Here is a 21119-nt window from a genome sequence, read left to right as displayed (position 1 = left end):
ATGCTGAAGTGCTCTGCTAGTCTGGTGTCAGATACTCAGTACGTGAGCCTGGAAAGGCACAGGGAGAGTTTTGTACTGACTAGGCTCTGGGAAGAGACAGAACGTGTTTGTGATTGCTGTAGTCAATCTGGAATACACCACAAACACCAGATTAATCTCATTTGAAAGCTTTGAATTAAATCTCTTTACTGTAATGGAGCCTCCCACAGTTCCCCACCTTCTTTTTGTTTCCTGGTATATTTTCATCTGGGGAAAGATGCAGCGTGAATGTGCTCTCTCTGCTCAACTGAATTGTGATACTGCTACATTTTTTGGTATTATCACTAAAAAGGAAAGCCACAACATCATTAGCTTTTCTCCATTGTTCCCTTAGTTTGCCTTGAATGCATTCCTGTTCAGGTCTTAACCAAAACCTACTTACTTTCCCATTTCTTATCCTTTCAGCTTCTTGGAATGCAATGACTCAGAAGCTACAGGATGAATTTGACAGTAGCGTGGAGAATGCAGAAGCTTGGATGAAGGCCATCCAAGAGAGACTGAGGATCAATGACAACACCAACGGACCTCGATCTGCCCTAGAAGCCAGACTGAGAGAGACTGAGGTAAGGGAGGAGTGATGTAGCGGTTCAGAGGTGTCTGTCACTGCAGCCATTGTTACAGCAGTTATTGCTGTGAGCTCTGGAGTTTTCCATTAGGAATGTGTCAGCTGCCCCTTCTTGCTGGAATATTTGTCCTGTGTGGATGGATTGCTATCAGTATTTTTTCTAATTTTTCCATCTGTGGTATGTTTACAGACGTAGAAAAAGAGGATAGCAATTTGATATCCCAGGCTTCCAAGTTTTTCAGATTGATTTGGAAGACTAGCAGCAGGTTTGGCAGGTTGAAATGTTTATACTCTCTTATGAGCATGCTCAAACCTGAAACAATTGAGTCGCTGCTTGCAAGTACCAGATAGTGATGTGCAGAAGTCCAGCGTACAGTACAAGAGAATCAGATCATGTTAGTGTTCTATTCCTGATAGAGAAAGATTGCAGTGTCCTAGTAATGGGCTGTCCTAGGGTAATCCCCTTGTCCTTTTCCATAAACCTTGATGATAAAACGGTTTACAGCTCTCCTTTATAATCTGTCTAATGAAAAGGTAAATGTTTTCATTTTTTTTCTGGTCTTACTTAATCTCTTGTGTAACTCTTCTCACAGAGATCCCATTGCAGATTGTGCCTGCTTTCTTACTGTGATTTCACATTCATTAACTTCAGTTTCATTAGATGTTATCATGTTCTTGAAATATCAGAGAATGAAACACTCCTGTTTGTCCCATCTCTACCATTCCTGATTAGAAGGAGCGGTGATATTTCTATGATTAACATTGAAACTATTTTTATACTTGTATTACCTTTAATTCCAACTAGTCTGTTCTTTAAATTAATTGGCCAAACCTTTCCCATCATTATTTACCCAAAAGTCTTTCATTTTGTGTGTCTACTCATGTTTGAACTGCCTTTTCTGAAGTCTAACAACTCCAAAAAAATATTGCACGCTTACATGGAGGACGAGGTAGTATACATGATGGCACAGCAATATCTTCAGCCTTTTTCCTTAACTGTGGCTCACTGCAGGATGGATCTTGCCTCTGGCATAATATAGAGACTGTTCGTGGAGCGATGGATGGTGGCCAGACTTGCATGTCAGTCATGAAAATCTGAAGTATTTCCTCTTGGTCTATAGATTTATTTTTGCCTTTAAATTATTTTCGCTCTTTCCTTTTGTCTGGGAAACTATGATATGTACAGTCTCAAAAAAAAAAAAAAGTGAGAAACACAGGAGCTTGAGTAGGGAGAGTGGTAGTTTGGCAAAGGGTGTGCGTTCATGGCAGAGCTAACAAGATGTAAGGGTTAGAGGTTTGCGGTGATTTAATATGGCCTGAACTGAAGCCTGTTGACTTCTGTGGGCTTTGGAAGAGTCTATAACATGCAAAAAATCATGTTAGAAGATTTTTTTAATTCAGACTTTGGAAAGTCATCATTCTAAAGAATAACAATTGTCTGTTCTCTCTTCCTGTATGTACCTTATCCACCTCCTGCTCCCTCATCCTGCCTCCTTTCTGGGCCTGGCTTCCCTGTCCAGCTCACGTCTTCTTGTGATGTGCTCACTGCATCACCTATTGGCTGTTTTCAAATCCAGTCATCGTTTTTCAGTTCCTTTTTTACATCTGGCTTGCCTTTTTTTTTTTTTTCATGCTTCCTTCCTGTGGTTTATTTTCTGTTAATTTGTTAATGAAAATGCCAGCCAAAGATAGCAATCATTTAAAAAATGGATTTGAAAAAGAAAAAAGTGCCTGTACAGCCACTGCTTTCTCTCCAGGTGTTGTTTGCTTTCACTTGCTGGAAAAATGTCAGGCTTAGAATACAACTTTTCTCTTAAATTTTTCCTGTCGGGTGATAGCTATGGATTTCTATTTTCTTTCTCTGCCCTACCCTTTCCCCTGCTTTCATGGATTCTTTTAATCACACTTTTCAGAGTAGATAGTTTGTCCAAATGCCTGTTTGGACGTCACATGCAGATATGCTGTGTACATGCCAAAAGAGCAGTCTTTTCTCAGAACATGAGACTGGAAATCCAAAGGCCTGTGATTTGGTCTCGCCTTTGCAATAACTGGCGTGATTTTTTTGAACAAATCCCATGGGCCTAATCTTTCCAAAAGCTGATTTTGAACCTCTCAGAAGCCTTTTTCTTCAAACTTGAGAGCAGTTTGCTAGGAGTTTGTAGAACAGCAAGAAAACTGATGGTGTCAGAAATATGGATAAAGTAATGCTGAAAGCTGACATGCAAATCAGGACATAATTAATCTGTTACATTTTACAGAAGTTGTGCTGGTTTTCATCCCTGCGTGGAGGAAGAGAATCTCCTTAAAATTGTATGGCTTAACTTTCAGTCACTGGCATTCCAGTTGGTGCACAATACACGTTTTCACCAGTTCATAGCTTAGCAGTTTATAGTCAAAGCAAAAGTTGGTAGCAGGCAGAAATTCCACCAGGTAATTTCTCTTGGCTTGTATTCTGAGCCAACTTTTATTTGCAATAGAAAGCCTTTTTAATATCTTTCATGATTTCTTATAGTAGAGCTTAAAACTGAGATGTTGCAGTGTACCCTGTGGAGATTGCTTCTCCGCGCTTTGGCAAGTCGGGGAGAACAACTGGCATGCGTCAACACAGTACTGTAACTTTATAACCACAATTGAAACGCAGCCACTGATATTTGATAGAAGATGATGTGGGTTTTGTAGCTAACTTGAAATATTTTTCAATTGCTACATGGTTTTCAATGCAATTCAGTCCTTTAGGATGTTTAACAATAAACAAATCTGAAGAGAAGTTCATATTTTCTATTCAGGAGAAGCTTTGCAGCAGGCACTTCATGATTTCTGGGTAAAAACAAAGTTTAAATGGCAACAATTATGCTTGCTTTCTTTTCATGCTTTCAGTCTCATTTGTTTTCCTCATAGGAAATACGTGCGCTGGAACCAGAAGGCAACTTGAAAATGGACTTGATTCTTGTGAAGGCAGATGCTGCTCTTCGTAGCATCGGTGAGGATAAGAAGCATGAGGTACTATCTAAACTGAAAGACATTAAAGCCTTGTGGGAAGAGACAGCCATATACATTACTCACTGTCACAGGTAAGACAAAGGTACCCTGCACAAGAGTGCTATTTGGTGTGTTGAGGCAGTTGTCCCATCCCGTGCTTTCATAAAGTGCTTTTTGCCTTTCTCTGCTGCGTGGGTTGTAGATGGCAATCACTGCTAATCCCAGTGCCATGAGCATGGGGAGGACTGTGCGGGGAAAGAGGGCCCGTGGGACCTCAGTGTTGTCTGCCTTCACAGCCAGCCCGCTTCATGGTCTTGAATGATGAGTTTGTCCAGGCACAGGGTACAGGATATTTCCTCCCCAGAGCAGGGAGGATGTGGGAAGTGAATCTGGACCAGCTGAAGTCAGAGCAGCTTAAAATTGCTGAGAACCTTGTCCTTTGCGTTGAAGGCCTTTTGAGCTTTCCAGTCTCAACTGCTCCCATCATAATTTTATCTAACTCATCTCTCTTGCTCTCCTCAACAGCCGTATTGAGTGGGTCTGGCTGCACTGGAGTGAGTACCTGAAAGCTCAAGATGAGTTTCACGCATGGATTCACCACATGAGAGTGACCTTGGAGCCTGACATTGAGTTGCAGCTTGGCTTAAAGGAGAAGCAGTGGCAGCTGAGCCATGCTCAGGTTCTGCTGAATGATGTCTTAAATCAATCAATCCTGTTGGAAAGGCTGCTGGAGGAAGCTGATTCCTTGTTCAGCAGGATAGGTGACCCCAGCGTTGATGAGGATGTTCAGAAGAAAATGAGGATGGAATATGAAGGAATCAGGGAAGAAGCTCAGGTACACGTATAAAGAGTGGGAGGTGTTCAGATTTCACCAATATACAGTGCTGTTTGCTGTCTGCTTCTTGAGTGATGGGGCTTCCCTGGTAGGACTGCAAAAGGAAGCACAGCCGAGGATCTCCATTCTTTCAGTCAGTGGGCTGTCTGCAATAGTCGTTATGTCCCAAAATAAGCTGTTAATTGGGATGCTCTTACACTGTGCTTTATAGTATGTTGTTGTAAAATAACTGCAAGCTGCTTACTGTGACCCAGTGAATATTGGTTTAGGTCATCTCTGTACAAAGTTTGAATTGTTCCTCATCTTTCAGCACAGTAGTGATACTTGTATAACCAGATCCAAAGTACCCATTCCCAGAGCCAGAGAATACTACATGCGTGCACCCTTGTTGGGCTGTGATTAGTCCAGATCCAGAGCTGCAGTCCCTGCCTGCAGAACTGGGAAACACAGAGGTGGGAGTCAGCTGTGGCCCAACACTGAGCTTAACCAGCAGGTTCCAGTATCTGAAAGACTTTCACTGCACTTAGATACTAGTTCTTGCCTGATGCTAATCTTCCAGCTTGAACAGTTGTTAGAGAGGTTGGTGTAAGACTTCCTAGTTCATCTCTCAGTGCCAGGGATTTCGTTTACCCTGTTCCTGGGTAAAGATTTCAGATAAGGCTCATACTTTCCACTTCTAAACCTCAGGTCAAGACAGGATTGGACTATGTGACGTGGCTGAGGAGCAGACATCCATAGGTGGGCAAAAGAATTCAGTTTCTTCCTAGCCTATATCAACAGAAATACTCAAAGGGATATTTGAAATATATATATGCACATCTATCACAAACATATAGAGATTAAAATCTACTCTTTGTCTCACAGTGGCTTCCAGGAATTCTATAGGCTGGAATTACCTGGTGCAAATACAAATAATTTTCATTACATTGGCTCTGCTGTCTGCTTCTGTCATAATGTTGCCTTCTGTTTGTTCCCACACCTACACCTCAGCCCAGAACTGGAGCCCGACAGTGATGTACGCTCTTTCTCGCCCCCGGGTGCTGTCGTACAAAGTTAACTTCAGATCACACTGGAAGAACAACAACATTGGGATGCTCATGCTATTGCTCTGCTTGCTCTACAGATACTTTTTCTATTTTTTTTAAAAAAACACCCCAAAGCCCAAAACAATGAAAAAACTGCCAAGCCGGCACCTTTCATGAGCATGAAATTCAGGTATTTTTTAACCATAAAGATAAAACTGCTGCTGTAAGTCTCTCCAAAAAACAGACCATATTTGGAAATTCTGTAACTGCAGCTGCTGCAGAGAGGCTGTAAAGCCACCAACAGACTTGCGCCTTAACGTTGATTATTTATTTTTAAAGGTAGATCTCTTCATTACAAGGCAACTGGATTTACAAATAAAGGTTCCTGGGAATTCAGGTGTTGTCTATCTAGATTGCCGTTTAAAATTCTCATTCACTCCCTTCTAACCAAGATTAGTCTTTGGTTTTGAAGCAGGAGACAGTCATTAGCTTTTTTAATAAGGCAGTTCTTTCAAACAAGTAATTTGAATACTCAAAGCCAGAATGTGACCTCTCTGAGACTGGTTTTACGTAGTGCAGTTTCTCTAACTGAGTTGGATACATGCTGCTGTAAATGAGATCAGGAAGTGGCTCATAGTACTTAGATAAAATATGTCTTTATGTCTCCGGCCAACTGAGATGCTAGAAAAAGCTTTTCTTTGGCATTGGTTACAAATACCACATTTCATAGAAGGATGGAGTGAGAGAATCCAGCTAAGAACTCCCTCTTTCAGGAGGTACGGAACAAAAAACCTTGGATTTTGCAGCCGAAGTAAATGCAGAGTTCATTAGCTAATGCCAAGGTTACAGGCACTTTGGGAATTGTCTTGGAAAGTATAACGCTAGTTAGAGAAACCCTGCCACCTTTTCCAACGGGAGGGAGGAATGAATGAAAGAGATGCAGGAGTTGTAAGGCAATTGCTCTGGCCCCTTGCATGAAAAGAGGCCAGGCTAAATTGAGTTGCAGATGCCAGCTGAATGCCTGAGCTGCCTGCCAGAGGAGGCTCGCTGGTGTTTGTAGGTTACACTTGTGTTTGAAGAGCATTTTTAGATCCTGTGCAGTTGTCCAGCTCTATCAAAAGGCAAGCTCTTGGACAGCGTTTCTTAAATGGTCTGCTTGTGACATTGCTTCTTTGGTATCAGCAAATGGTGGATTTCTTTTTTTCTTTCTTAGTGCTAACATGTGTCCTTATCATTCCTAAATTTTAAAAGCACATAATCTTCTTTTAATTACATTGACAGGGATATATTTAGATGTGGTAGCCATTTCCTACGTGCTTTCCCTTGACTAGTAAAATAACAATATGGAGAGGTTCTGCGTTTTAGCATAAATGATGACTGAAGATGGTAAGAAAATACAGCATGTTGCTATTTAGTCAAATATATGAAATATGTCTGAGCACATCAAATGAATTTCAGACCATGTTGTCTCTGTTAACTGAAGCCTAGTTATTTATAATGCCAACCCTCACCCATATGCTAAAGCTAAGACTAAAAGCACCAGGAAGGGCTACAGGAGCTTTCTGGACTCTACTTGAGATGCTGCAATGGGATTTAAAGCAGGAACTTCTTTTATGTGCTCTAGATTGCCTTCCAGAGAAGGTTTATTTGCCTTTGCTGACCGTAAGGGGAGGTTAGGGGAGAGGGTTTCCTATGCCTCCATCCACCCTGCATGAATACCCAGGGCTGGGCATATCCTGCCTGGACACACCTCTTCCTCTGCAGCCGATGGCAAACCCATTGCTTTCCTCTTGGTGCTCTCACTCTTTCCAAGGCCGTGTCCTTGCTTAATATCTCCTTGCACTAACCAAGTGCCTGTGCAGATGGAGTTTAACAGCATCCTGTTCCTCAAACAGCTAACCTTACAGTGGCAAGTGGTACTATATTTTCCATCATTATAAAGTTTCCCTGCCTAACCTCTCGGGGGAGGGAGTGCTCAGCCCGCTCTTGGTAAGTCTTTTGTTTGACAGCAAGCAGCCTGTCCAGAACCATGGCATCTCTTCCTTGACCTCTTAGACCAGCAGGAGGATCCAGACTGTGTGATCCTTTGTTTTTGCTGAATAGCCTGGCCAGGGGTGGGTCATTTTGACGTCCTTTTTAACCCTCTATATATTAGCAGAAGACTTTGGAGTTTAATAATAACTCCACTTTGTTTTTCTGACTTGCTCCCTTTGGAGCTTCCGTGAGTGCAACAAATTAGCCTAAACCTAATCCATAAGCTTGGGCTGACTTGTTTCACTTCAGTGTTTGGCCCATTTACACTGCTATAAGATTGCATTCTTCAAGTCCCTAACTTGAGGTCAAGGTGAGAATCATTTAACCTGTATGCACCACTGTGGATTGAGAATCAAGGCAAGGTGATTTAGCAAACAAGTGAGGTGTTCTGATGGATACGTCTTGGCCACAGAAATCTGCAGTCACAATTCTACTTTTTGGTCTCATCCAAACCCATGTTTCCATAGGTGGTGCTATTAAATAATAGCCCTAATAAGTGGGCAGCATTTCATCCTCCATGGGAGGCAGTTGTCCCTTTGCTGTCCCTTTTTTGTCCCAAAGCAAGTCAACTAACTTCAGGGGAGTCACTCTTTATTTGCACAAGTCAGCACAGATTGCAGTGGTAGTGAGGAAAACAGACTGGTGTGGTGCCATGTAGAATGTGGTGGCTTTGTACTGCACCATGGGCACAACCTGTCCCAAAGGTAACGGGCAAAGTCCCACAGGGACCACCACCCCACATCATATGGGAGATCCCATGGTGACTGATGCTCATGCCACCCTTCTGCTGGCAGGACAGTGATGGCTCACTGCTACCTCAGGCAGGTTGATGGCTGTGAGGACGTGCCCAGAGCCTCACAGACACAAGGGAAATGCAGAGGGGGCTTTAAAACTCTGCCCACCATTGCAGCGATCATCCTGCTGTCTGTGGAGGGCAGCTGGGATCGAGCTCAGCTCAGAGGCACGGGATGTGTCCCGTATTATGCAAAATGAAAGCCAGCCTGTTGTCTGCGACAGCAAAGCCTTTCAAGGGGGCTGCAAGTGCTAAATGGATTGCACAAGTAACATTTTTTTTTCAAATGTAGCTATAGCGTACCTTAGTTTTTCTTCATGCCAACTGGTGAAGGGCAAGAAAAAATATCATTCTGATTTTGTAGGAAATAATACTTAGGTTGGATATTATTTTATTTGAAACAACAAAACCAGGATTCCTCGTGATTTGTGTAAAATTTCCAACAGCAAGGTCTAAACTACAGCTGACAAACAAGGGTAGCCGGAGAAAAAGTAACTGCCCTGTGAGGAGTGCCAGACTGGATCGGTGGGGAGCAACTCAGGATGCGCAGGCCCTTGTAGATCAGGGATTGTTTGTTACAGAGTGCACAAACTTGGAAATGTAACTTGGAAAATGAAGCCTACTTCCCATAGGCTTAAATTTGCATCCAGGGGAGGTTTAGGATGGATATTAGGAAAAATTTCTTCACTGAAAGGGTTCTCGAGCATTGGAAAAAGCTGCCCAGGGAAGTGGTTGAGTCACCATCCCTGGAGGTATTTAAAAGACAGTGTAGACGTGGTGCTGAGGGATGTGGTTTAGTGGTAACTTGGCAGTGTCAGGTTAGTGGTTGGACTCGATGATCTTAAAGGTCCCTTCCAACCTAGACGATTCTATGATTTTATTCTGTGATTCTAAGTTTTGGAAAGGGGAGGCTAGAAATTCACCTGAGAGGACCTTGCAGTTTGTCTCCTCAGAGACTAGCCACTGAGAGCCTACAGCGTGACCCAGACGGGGACAAGTCTTTATGCCATCTTGTGTCCTGTTTCTTGAGGTGAACTGTTAATGCCTGTGGAGGAAAACTGCTATCGGGGCTCACGGAAAGGACTCTTGTTTATAAATTCTGGGTTAGTGTAAAGGAAAAAGAGCCAGATAAGCACTGTCCTCATGGCTTCTGATGTTTCTTGTTACAGAGCAGAGTGAAACTGCTTGAAAAGATAACCAAGGAACACGAACAGTACAACGCTAACGTCAACCAGTTTCAATTGTGGCTGAACAGTGTGACAGAAAGATTAAACTGCTGCATTGGAGAAGCAACCAAGTCTTCAGCAGAGGACAAGTTAAAGGCACTGAAGGTCCTTAAACAATGTAATTCTAACCGGGAGCTAGGATTTGTGTGTTCTTCATGCCTGTATATGTTTCTCAAACCACACAAGAGCGTACTTGAGAAATGAATTACACAAACAAAATAAGTTGGTGATTGTATGATTGTAACATAGGCTAGAGGAGAAGAATTGTATCAGGTCCTAAAACTATTAGTTGGTTCTCCCAACTGTGGCAGGAGTCACAGGCTGGTCTGTTTTGTTTTTCTAAAAGCCTGATCTCCTACAGTTATGTGTTTCTTTGAGAATCTTGCCCTTTAAACTCGTTTAAATGAATGATATTTGGTAAACACGATCCAAATAGAGCCTGAAGGCTTACAGGTTTTGAGAGTTTAGAGCTGGTGATAAAAATACCAGTCTTGAGAATGGTGTCCAATATTTTGGTGCCACTGCTTAAACTGTTTAATTTTAAATCTCTCAGAAATCTGACTATTAGTATTTCTTAGTGCCTGCAGCTCCTGTTTTCTTTGTCAGGGACCTCAGCTGACAAGCATTTATGAAAATCGAGCCAATATTTTCAGAAACATGGCAGTTAGTATTACTCAGAAGGCAGTCAGATGACCAACCCTGGCTTCTGATCACTTGAAAAAGGACGTACTTTGAAATAGGAAGTGAAGAACAAAATATGTATAACCAGGAGAGGCGGTATTTTTTTCCTACAGCTTTCAGCTTTTCCCCCAGCTTCCCATTCCTGCAGCTAATTTTTATTTAACTTCTTTTTTTCAGGAAATTGCCAAAAACATTAGAAGTGGTGGAAAGAAATGGAAGCACCTTGAAATTCAGTGTGCAGAGGTGATTCAGAATACTTCCCCACTCGGAGCTGAGAGAATGAAGGATGAACTCGAAGAGCTAAGAAAAGCCTTGGAGATGTTGAAACTGCTGAGTAGTGAGGAGGAGGAGAGATTGCTCAAGATCCAAGAGTCAGAAAGTGCCTATGAGTCCCAAGCCAGGCAATTAGAAGCAGATGTACAGGACTTGAGAAAAGATCTACAGAGACTAGAAAATTACCTGGAGCCTGGGGAAGGGGAAAAGACTGAAGATGAGTTTGTAAATCTGTGGAGAAAATGCAATGTAAGTTGTCACCCTTCGTATGCCTAAAACCAGCAGGATCAAGTGCAGTCATAGATTGAACACACATAGTCACATCCAACAGGTGCCTCTCCCATTGGTTAAAGGTGAAAAGGAAAGAGTACGAGTGTGTATGAAACAGACTGAGGAAAATCTGAATAGCAACAATGGAGTCTAACCTGTATCTCGCTCTGCACAGAGGGAGCAAGATTGGAGGATGTGTTGGAGTTTGTGTCTTGAGTTCAAAGGGACCGTATGCAAAAAAGAGCACAGTACAGAGCAAACACCACAATTTGTTCTACTTAAAAAGAAGCAGAAAAAAATAATGCTTCGCTGTATATACAAATACACACACACACACACACATATATATACAAATACACGTATTTCTGGGGTATTTGGTGAGACCATTTTTATATTATATCCTTAATCCATGTAAGATGGGTAGCTGTTGTCCTCTACCATCAAACACATCTTCACTCCTAAGAAGTCCCAAGTTTTTAGCAATTCAGTATTTACACTAAAATCAATCTGTGGCAAAAGCAAGTGGAAAAGGTTGGTCACACATACAGTAGATAAGAATTTTTACCATTCATTTCCTCTTGAGGGTTGGTTTTGCATTTATTATCTCTTCTCAAAATGCCTTTCATCGCTATTTGTATGTCTAGAACTCAGCAGGACTAACTGGGAAAAGTATATGCAAAAAGGATTCACGAAATACAGACTGGTTGATTCCGGCTACATTTGCATGGGTTTTGTTGGTTTTGTTTCCCTATGTCACCCTAGAATTAACATTCTGTATATGTGAGTCTTTGAGAGAGATTTGTTCATGCAAAGAGATGCAGTTAACACTGCTCAAAAAATGCATCTCATGTTATATACTGCAATCAGTGAACTGATGCGGGGCCTGTTTGTGATTCACTCTGTTCAAACTGAACCCTGCAGATCAGATGCCTGCAGAGGGTAGGCAGTGGGAGAAGAGGAGAGAGGGAGCCTGCAGGCACAAAACTGTTCCTGGGAATGTTTTCTGCCTTAGCAAAATCCATATTCCTTACAACCAGGAAAAAAGGGAGCAGAAAGGGCACTTGTGAATACCCTGAGAGACAGCCTTATCTCTTCATTTCGTGTGCCAGACACTACATAAGGTGTGATCTGTTCATTATTTTCATGATTAAGGCAACGAGAGCAGCTCTGGCTGCAGAAGAGTCCACGGTTGAGAGGCTGAAGGCTCAGCTTAAGGAACTGCTACGGTTTTCCCCAGATGTGCAGCCCCACGCTGAGAGTGTTGTCTCTGCAATACAGCAGTATGAAAGGTAGTATCTTCTCTCAGACACTGAAGGGATTAACAAGGGCCTAAGAAAAAAGTGATACGCCATCCGATTGTCAGTGACGGGTAGAAAAGAAAGGCTGTTGCTAATCTCATCCGCCTCCACATTTCAGTAAACCTGTAATTTCAGCCATTTGCTGGGAGCTGTAGGCTGCTGGCTATTTTCAAGCAATGATCTTGCATCATTAATGTTGTGTATGGTTCAAAGAAAATTAGATTGTTGGCAGCTAATTTGATCTTCTTAGCATTTTATACTAATAATTTATGTATTTTGCTTGCCTTTCATGACAGCAACTAGAAAATCAGGACAGGAGCTGTAGTAGTAAACGGTTCAGAAGAATTAGGGCCCTCCCTTGTCGAGTTTGTTGTGGTGACTCATCAGCCGTAGCAATTACTTGGCAGAGCGTATTCCCCTTCTCCTGGTGGCATATATGCATGATTCCTGTTTTCAACTTGCCTTGGGTTGGAAACTCTGAAAGTTTAGCCTCTCCCCAGACTTCAGTGTTTCCGTTTCCAGGCTGCCTGGAATCAGGAAGTAAAGAAGCAGCAGCAAATTTTGCAAACTCTAGAAGAAAGGATCTTTTTTTTTAAGGAAAAAGAAAGGTCAGTTTTTTTACGGTATCCAAGCTTATTTTCCTCTGTCCGGTGCACAGTATGCTGTCCTGCTGGAAGGGTTATAGGTCATTATGGGAAAGGATTTCAGTTTAAAAACTAACAAGTAAATGATGTCGAAAGAGCAGCAGAGAAGGCAGGGGACTTGCCTCTGAGTGGAAAATGGCAGCTGCTCTTTTGCTAGCGTCTCTGTGAGGTCTGGCAGCTTCACGCTGAGCTGGCAGGGGCAGCAGAGCAAATGGCAAAGGACATGTAATGTCAGAACTTTCTATTTATGGAGCTTTTGGCCTCTGCAAGCTTGCCTTTGTTTAGCGTCCCAGTGGCACAGGTAAGATGATTGTTTCTGTTTTTATAGAAAGGCAGTATTAATCTCAATTGGCATTGCTCTTGCCTAACTTGTGAATTTGCTGTTCCCGTATGAACTTCTAGTTTGGGCTGCGTTCTGCCACATCAAATAGGATTCTGCAAACTGGGAGGTCAGGAAAGCTGAGAAAAACAGGAGGCAGCTGCATGGGGTGTGTCACTGCTAGGCCGTGTTACTCAGCTGAATTTTGGATAGGCCTTTCTAAGAGAAGCCTGGATATATATAATGAATGTGTGCTGATTTTAGTTATATTTTTTTCAATATATATGTACACATACGTGCAGAGCTATGTATGTATGTGTGCACATATATATAAATACAAAGCTTTTATCAGAATCACCTATATATTCGTATAAATGCAAGTGGTTCTGCAAAATTTTAAAACTTTATATCTGAAAAAAACCCATGCATTTTCCTCTTTTTATAGGGAACATAAGGAGATCAGAGGTTTCTAATGTAATTTTTTAAAGGAACAAAGACTCGATAATATGTAAAACAATACAGGCAACTGCAGTTAAATTCTAGACACTTTTGGATTGTTTCTCCCTTCAGTCAGTGAGGCTGCTCCGATAATAAAATTTGTTAAATCATGCTGGTGATAGCAGCCAAGAAAGATCACATACAAGGGGAGACTGCTGGCTGCTGGAAAGGCAAAGTAATTCCTAATACACAGTTGCACAAGAGACAAATGTGTCTTAGGGCGTCTAAATAAAGTTTTGTCGGACGTCTCTGACTGACAGAGCAGCTGTCTGTACGCAGCACCGGGCGCAGGCAGTAAGAGAGACTGAGGCTTTTGTGTTGGATACAGTTTACACATGAATATTGTGTTAATTCATGCCTTGATGAATAGGATGTTTGGACTTGGATTTCTTCGTAATCCTTCCCTTGGCTGTCACTTTACGCTTGCAGTGTTAGAGGCAAGACATCTAAAATGAGCGCCGATACAGAAACCCAACTGAGAGGACTCTTCCAAAATCCCCTGCAAGATTTTGAGCAGTGGAAGCCATCGGTCCAGATGCTCCTGGAGACTCCGGAGCCAGCGCTGGCTCACATTGAGGTAGAAAACCTGTTACTAAGTTCAGAAACTGATACTTGGTTTGTGTTTGCCCAAGCGATGCCAGCAGCTGCCTGCACACAGCTGCCAGACAGCAGCAGCTGGAAGGACCTTTCCAGTATGGCAGGAAACCCCCCTGGCTGGAGGTCAATACTTAACTATAGCTGTAACAGATCGTCATATTTTCTGCCCTTTGTTTGGTTAACTGGAGCTGTCAACTGAGTAGGCTGAATTAAAGTGATAGATGTCTTTAACAATGATGATAATATTGTTTAGCATTAGCCCAAATCTCCCTGGACGGGAAGTCTGTGGACTCTGTTAAGAAGTGTGTAGTAATATAGTTGTGGGATTAAAACGCATGATTTCTGCATGTGCCCAGGAAGGTGTTTGTTACTCTGTCATCCCTGTGATCTCCAGAATAAATGTGTCTGTGAACAGGGATGGAGTTTATCCTCGGGATGAGCATTCAAGCTGTCCTTTTTGTTGGTTGTTTAGGCCTCTCCTCTGCACAGACAACTCTTTCCATAGTACAGCTTTCCTCTATTTCTGTTCACAAAATGGATGCAGCCCTGGTGCTTCTAACATTATCAGGAAGACTTTTCCTTTAACTGGGCACTGTCCAGGTACCTTCTGTTACCCCTTGTCGGCCCAGCATGCTGTTTTTACCTGACTTTGTCATACTGCTTTGGTTGTGTGACTTGTGTGAGAATAATGTGGTTATATGATTTTTATTTTTTTGGCATGATTTCAATGCAAGATTTTTTTTCTCCTTGAGGCTGCTCTAGCTGAAAGCTCCCAGTTCAACGAGAAGTTGATGACATTACAGCTGAAGAAAGATTTGCTAAACAATATCCTTGGTGAGGAAAAAGCAAAGTCTTTCCTGCAAGAAGTAGCTGAAGCTTCAAAGGAGAGAGAAATTATACACACAAGTCTGCTGCAAAGCAAAAGCAAACTCCAGGTGAGCTTCAAAGCCCATATACAATCTTTGCCTGTGAAAAAGACAATGATCAATCTTTTACTAAGCCACTTTCATAGATAGAAATTTAGTATTAACCATCTGTGCCCAATCCATTTTTCAAAGTTGATCAAACATGCAAATAAACTTGTGGTCTGTTGCATAGTGGAGCTTGGTGTTTGTTGTGAGTTTGAAATGGACATTGACAAAAGTTAATGCCAAGGGTTATATATGTTGAATGCTGGAGCGTTATTTTTCTTTTTCTCTTTCTTTCTCCATCTAGAATTTGATAGCGCAACATAAGGACTTTGATGCTGGTTTCGCACCTTTGCAGAAGAAATTGTCTGCCATCAAAGCCAAATTAGATCTAGAGAAGGAACCACAACCTGACCTCTTGGGTAAAAAGACACAACTCCAGAGACTACAGGTACATTACAGCAGTGCTTGACCGTGATATCCTCAGTTAATTGTGGTCTCGTTTGTTCACATTTTATTAGCATTAGGAATTCATTACCTTGTCCCCTCAATTAATTGTGTGTTAGATAATTTCATTTGGTCCAGTTGGAGCATGGTGTAAATGAAACTGAAGCAATGCAGCTGAAGAACTGGCAGACTGGGCTTGAGGGAAGGAACAAGCAGCTGGAAACTATTGGTGCCATGCATTGGGCTAGTTTTACTGCTAAAGAAAATGTATCCTGATACTTCCCACTGGGAGTGAAACTGCACAAGATAACCTGAACCAATATAACTCCCTCCAAAAGCAGAGAGTTCCCATTGTCCCACCTCCTTCTGCATCCCCCCCGTCCTGCTCTTTACCTTGTCACAGCTTTGACATGCATTGGATTTACTCCATGGGCCGATTCAGCTGGCCAAGATGAGAAAAAAATAATCAACAGGAAAAGATGATCATTTTCCACTTGGTTAGTGGTTCAGCAAAGGGTCCATCATGCAGTAGAGCCTGATCAAGGTTGGGCCAGGGGCGAGAAGAGCAGGAGGGGAAGAAAGAGGGGATGTGACTTTTCGCCATGGTAAGCTAAAGTGATTCAGCTACATGGTGCCACTTCACCCTTGGTGACCGCAGGGGTGTTATCAACATAGTTCTTTGTAGTACTTAGCTGATTATACTATGTCTCCTCTGGCTGCTTCTCAGCAACTTACCTTCTTTGTTATCAACTGGTAACATGTAAGGACCTACAACCATTTCTTTCAGAAACATTTACTCCTAGATGTCAAAACAATTTTCTTAAAGATGGTGATTGTTCCTGGGTTCTTTTGTCCTCACACTGTCAAATGAATCTACCTTTAGTGTGTGTTTTGTGGAGGTCCGTGCAACATCTAGCACGTTGCCCATGTGGAATCCATCTTTTTCTCCGCAGATGATCCGAGATGACTTGGCAGAGCTTGGCATTCAAATGGAGGCAGTAGAGAAGCTTGTTCAGTCAAATACCACACACAGGCATGAGATGAACCAACTTTCATCTGACTCTCAGGCTCTGAAGAGGTCGTTGGAGGTAACATAAGGAAGAGTTTTTAGTTGCCTGAGTTGTCGTCAGTTCCCACTATTTAAAAATATTTAAAAAAATCTTTGAACATATGAGATTATATGCTTTGAGTGACAGATATTTTCATTTCAGGGGAAGAATTCTTATGAATTTCATAACACTTCCAGGATTCTCTGGTTATCTGTAATGTGATTTCCTTTTGGGATAGGATACCATCCGCACAGATTTTATATCTGTATAAATTATTTCTGGAGTGGGCCTGAGATTTCCAACCAAAAGACCTCATAGTTACATTATCACAGAAGTGCTTGGACACCTTCACAGATTCCCGAATAGTGGTTTTGTACCAAACTGTTGATTTTTTTTTTTTTTTTTATAGCTTTGTGACTTAAAAGTTAATGAGAGAAATGAGTTGCCATTGGATAAGTACTTGTTTTGACCTGAGGCATTTTCTAGTTTAAACATTGCTATAAAACGACCTTTCAAAGCAGTTTCAGAAGAAGAGCTTGTAAAATTACCTTAGTTATGCAGGTCACCATGAAAATACTTAAGACGAAGTATTACCCTAGTATGCACTGTGGAGTTCTAGTTTCAATCTCAATAATTCCATTTATTGCTGAACTGGACTTTTGCCAAAAAAGTCTGTACAGTCATTTCTGATTCAGGGAGTATATGGTGTATTTAATATTGACTGGGGTATAAAAATACAAACATATTCTTTATTCTGTTTCATCTGAAGAGGAAGGGAGCTATTCTAGTGCTTAATGCCCCCCCATGTGGTTGAATTCAGGCCTGCAGGAGCTTGTAGGTGTTTTCTATGCCACTGATGCTAAAGGATAGGTTTTTTGCGTTTCATTAACGGCTGTTTTTTTCTTTTTTGACCATGAGATTCTGTGCCAGAAGTCACAGCGTTAGATCCCGTAATGAAACTGCTTTTTGTCTGTGTTTAGTTGCTGACATTTTTATCATTTGTAGTTGATGATAAAGCAGAGTGAAGAGTACGTTCAGAAGCACTGGGCGTATAACGACAAACTCTCTGACCTCCAGCGGTGGATCACAGTAACCACGGAGAAGATTGACTCCTACCAGGATGTTGATGGAGAGCAGAACACTGAGGGCAGGGTGGCAGACCTGGAGGTGAGAAAAGCATCTTAGTGTAAGATGTTAATTATTCACTTTGCGGCATTCAGACATTAAGGGCAGGGGTTTTCTAGTGAAGGTTTCCTGGTTGGGGAGAGTAATGATGGTTTGTTTCTCCTGCGATAACTGTTGATTGCTGCTGCCTCCCTGCTTTGCCCTGTGTTGTGGAATGCGGAGCTAGGTAAAAGACAAGAACAGCAAGAAATAGCTAAAAACTGTTGAGATGGATAAAGTATTATCAAAGGGATAGGTGGTTTTAAAAAAGCTCTTCCTGCCAGGGTGATATCTCTGGACAACACCTACCTTTGCCTGTCTGTACTCATTGATACATTGAATGTTATTACCCTGTTAGCTAACCTTATACTGTGTTGAACTGAGCTGTCCCACAGCTGCTAGCTTTTCCCTTTGTAGCAGTATTTTGTGTGCTATATTCACTCTGGCACGCCTTCATATGGGAAACCAAGATATCTCATGGGAAGGCTACAGAAGTGGTGCATTGACAGCTTGTGCCCTTTAAGTTCTGCCATCAGCTCTTTGACCTATGTTGGCTCTTTGCAGGAATCCACAGCATATTTTTTTTCCCGCTAGGTATGTTCTAGCTAGTGCCAACAGAACCAGCATAGTCCTGGACTGAACATGGCCTTCAGTCTGACATAGCCTCTGCTTTACCCAGGATACGTAGAAGTAACTGTAAGGACTGTACGTTTCAGAGATGGCTAGCTGAGTTTCCAGATAAGGAGGTCCAGCTGCACCTTGTGGAAGCTCATGGCCAGCTGGTCATGGAGGATTCTTCCCCAGAGGAGACTGCCCATGTCCAGGCAGAGCTGGATCAGCTGAAGGAATCGTGGAGATCACTGAAGGAGATGGCAACTGGGTAAGTGTTCATGTACATCTTCCTCGTGTCCCTTCAAGGGGATGCTCTTTACTGCCATATGACCAGACACACTTGATGCTTTGTGCTCTGTGCTGTGAAAGTGATCAGTTATGTTACAATGCAAGGAGCAAGGTGAGGTTTTATTTAATTGTTTATAAACGGGAAATAATTACTTTCAAGAGAACCATTTCAGAGAATCCGGGGATCAGAGCAGCCTATGAAGCTGCCTTTTCCTCACACTCAGAGCAGGCAGTGTCTCGTTAGGATGCAGCTCACCCTGGTACTGCCAGTTCTTGTCAGAGGAAATAGGACATAGACTGGGTGACTTCTGCTCTTCTGCCTCCCCTTCCTGTTCTCCCCACTGTCTGATCTGGAGATACGTCCAAGGAAGCTGTATCTGCACTGGGATTTGTGCCTTTTGCAAACCAGCAAGAGTATAAACAGAGTTAACATCTTCTCTTAGCTGGCAAATGTGGACTTAATTTATTTTACCCTCACTGTGCAGTGTCAAACTGCTGCTCATATTTGCTAGTCCATGTTAAAATTTAATACTGTGCCACTTGTGTGAATATATCCATAGATAGTGTCAGAATAGGCATAAAAATGAAATGACTAAATTGAGGAAGGCTCGATTGTACTGCCTGCTGTTACCCCACAGGAAGGTATGTTGTCAAGGTAATAATTTTCAGTTCCCCGAATAAAAGAAAAAAAAACCACAAACCACTTGGAAATGTTAGAACTAGAGGACAGGTGCTGCTTTGAGACACTCCTGTCTTGATCTTATTTTGTTAAAAAGATGTTGGAAATAACTTTAATAGCAATAGTGCTATTAATAGTAATAATAGTATAATAATAATAGTGCTATTTCACCAGAGGTGTCCCCGATAGCCCCGCTCAAAACATGAATGTCTCATCATTAGATGCTTCACTGCACTGATGTCTCTGGTTTTGTGTTTTCAAGTCTTCTCAAAAAGTGGCAGTTAACTAGACCAGTGGCTGATAAGAAGAAAATAGCATTTATGGACAGCAGATGGATGTCTGGACCTACCTTCTGTCATTTAGATACATATCCGAACCATAAGCAGGTGAGAGGGGGACTCTGTATCTGCCTTCGTATCAGCTTCACAAGAACAATTTTATTGGCTTCATTTGATACTATGGGTTACAAAGTTGGAGGTTAAGATCTTGCAATCAGGCCTTCAGAGGAAACATCTGACATAACAGTAAGGACTTTTTTGTTCTTGTTCTGTAACCTAGGAGGAAATAGAAGGGCAACACACGAGCAGCCACCTGAAGCTCCTACACGACTTTGAAGAGTGGTTACAAGGAGAAAACAACAAACTAACTAAAATTCTTGCTGTGACTTCATCTTCTGCAGAGGAAATTAAGGCACGTCAGAGCAAACTGGAGGTTAGTTTTCAGGGGATGAAGATGGAGACAAAGATTGCAATAAGTGCAAATCCTTCCAACACAACACCAACCAAAAAAAAAATCCAAAAAACCAAAACAAACCAACCAGCCAACAACAACAACAAAAAAAAAAAACCCAAAAAACCCCCCCACAAAACAAACTAACCTCCCCCCCCCCCGCCCAAAAAAAAACCACACCCCCAAACCCCTCAAACACTGCACTCTCTGCTTTAGGAGAGTCGGGGACTCTGGAGTAGATGAAGCTCAGGAATTTAGGACAAGTATTTCACCCCTTCTACTAAGAAAGGTCTGCCAGAGCTGGCGTGGTAGAAGGGCAGGAAGCAGCCTGGCTTCTAGCTGTTGGACTGGAAATTTCTGGTGTGGTATGGCAAAGGTGTTCATTAAAAGAAACTGATTAAAATCAGTGTTTGGTATTTGGCCTCACTCTCTTTGTTGAGTGTAGCCAGAGGCAATGACAATGGATGCTGTAAGAAATGAAACAAACAGAAATATCCAAGGCTGCAGGAGTCCTTCAGATGAGCTGACCCTTTTATAGCATTTCAGTCCAAAAAAAATGCTAACAAAAATAAAGGCACTATTCCAGAGTACCCAGTAGTTTGATTTAGTACCACTGTTCTTTTGAATGCTGGATTTTAAAAGTGGGGCCTTCTTGAATTCTGAGTTGCTGCTGACCTTGTCTTTGCCTGCAGGAGCTGCAGTCTCGTGTGCCTGAGGGTCAGAGTCTCTTTGAGGACCTTCTTGATCTTCAGCCTGTCTTTGGAAATTCTGAGGATCTGGAGGACCTGCGTTACCGATGGATGCTCTACAAATCTAAACTGAAAGAGTACATGAGCTCACCGGTAGGTGACAGCACTCAATTCACAGCTGCTGATCTCTGCCATTGCTCTTTTAGTTGCTTCACATTGCTAGTCATAATTCAACAGTACATGTGTGTGTCTGCTTAATTAAAACCTCTCTTAGTAAATGCCATCAGACAGAACAAAAATAGCCATGTATTTATAAATACGAGCACAAATATTCTAGTATTAAAATAAGAGTTGTGTGCTATCTTTTTCCCTTTGTAAGCATTGCTACGAGTATTTCTCAAAATGTAAGGTTCAAAACAGAACACAATTGGCTGTTGTCAAACATGCATGCAGTTGAGGTCTGTAAGATGTTTGTGTG

General features: G+C 42.1%; 1 protein-coding gene across 5 annotated transcripts in view; it reads left to right on the top strand.

Moving 5' to 3' along the window:
* Nucleotides 1-21119, top strand: part of SYNE3 (spectrin repeat containing nuclear envelope family member 3) — a 69427-nt gene that overhangs the window by 23843 nt on the left and 24465 nt on the right. For 4 of the 5 annotated variants that reach the window (XM_063332723.1, XM_063332722.1, XM_063332724.1 and 1 more), the window contains exons 2-16: nucleotides 445-602; nucleotides 3503-3675; nucleotides 4109-4418; nucleotides 9440-9601; nucleotides 10355-10699; nucleotides 11873-12009; nucleotides 13909-14056; nucleotides 14829-15011; nucleotides 15292-15435; nucleotides 16385-16519; nucleotides 17486-17647; nucleotides 18361-18524; nucleotides 19486-19609; nucleotides 19782-19934; nucleotides 20645-20794. In XM_063332723.1, coding sequence (XP_063188793.1) covers nucleotides 459-602; nucleotides 3503-3675; nucleotides 4109-4418; nucleotides 9440-9601; nucleotides 10355-10699; nucleotides 11873-12009; nucleotides 13909-14056; nucleotides 14829-15011; nucleotides 15292-15435; nucleotides 16385-16519; nucleotides 17486-17647; nucleotides 18361-18524; nucleotides 19486-19609; nucleotides 19782-19934; nucleotides 20645-20794 — 2634 coding nt within the window. In that variant the 5' untranslated portion in view covers nucleotides 445-458. Of the gene's footprint in view, nucleotides 1-444; nucleotides 603-3502; nucleotides 3676-4108; nucleotides 4419-9439; nucleotides 9602-10354; nucleotides 10700-11872; nucleotides 12010-13908; nucleotides 14057-14828; nucleotides 15012-15291; nucleotides 15436-16384; nucleotides 16520-17485; nucleotides 17648-18238; nucleotides 18304-18360; nucleotides 18525-19485; nucleotides 19610-19781; nucleotides 19935-20644; nucleotides 20795-21119 lie in introns of those variants that run through there. The other variant, XM_063332726.1, reaches the window with a different exon arrangement.

Source organism: Chroicocephalus ridibundus, chromosome 4 (genome assembly GCF_963924245.1).
Source record: "Chroicocephalus ridibundus chromosome 4, bChrRid1.1, whole genome shotgun sequence".
NCBI lineage: Eukaryota > Metazoa > Chordata > Aves > Charadriiformes > Laridae > Chroicocephalus > Chroicocephalus ridibundus.
Note: the sequence above shows the minus strand (reverse complement) of the source record. Positions and strands in the feature narration are given on the sequence as shown.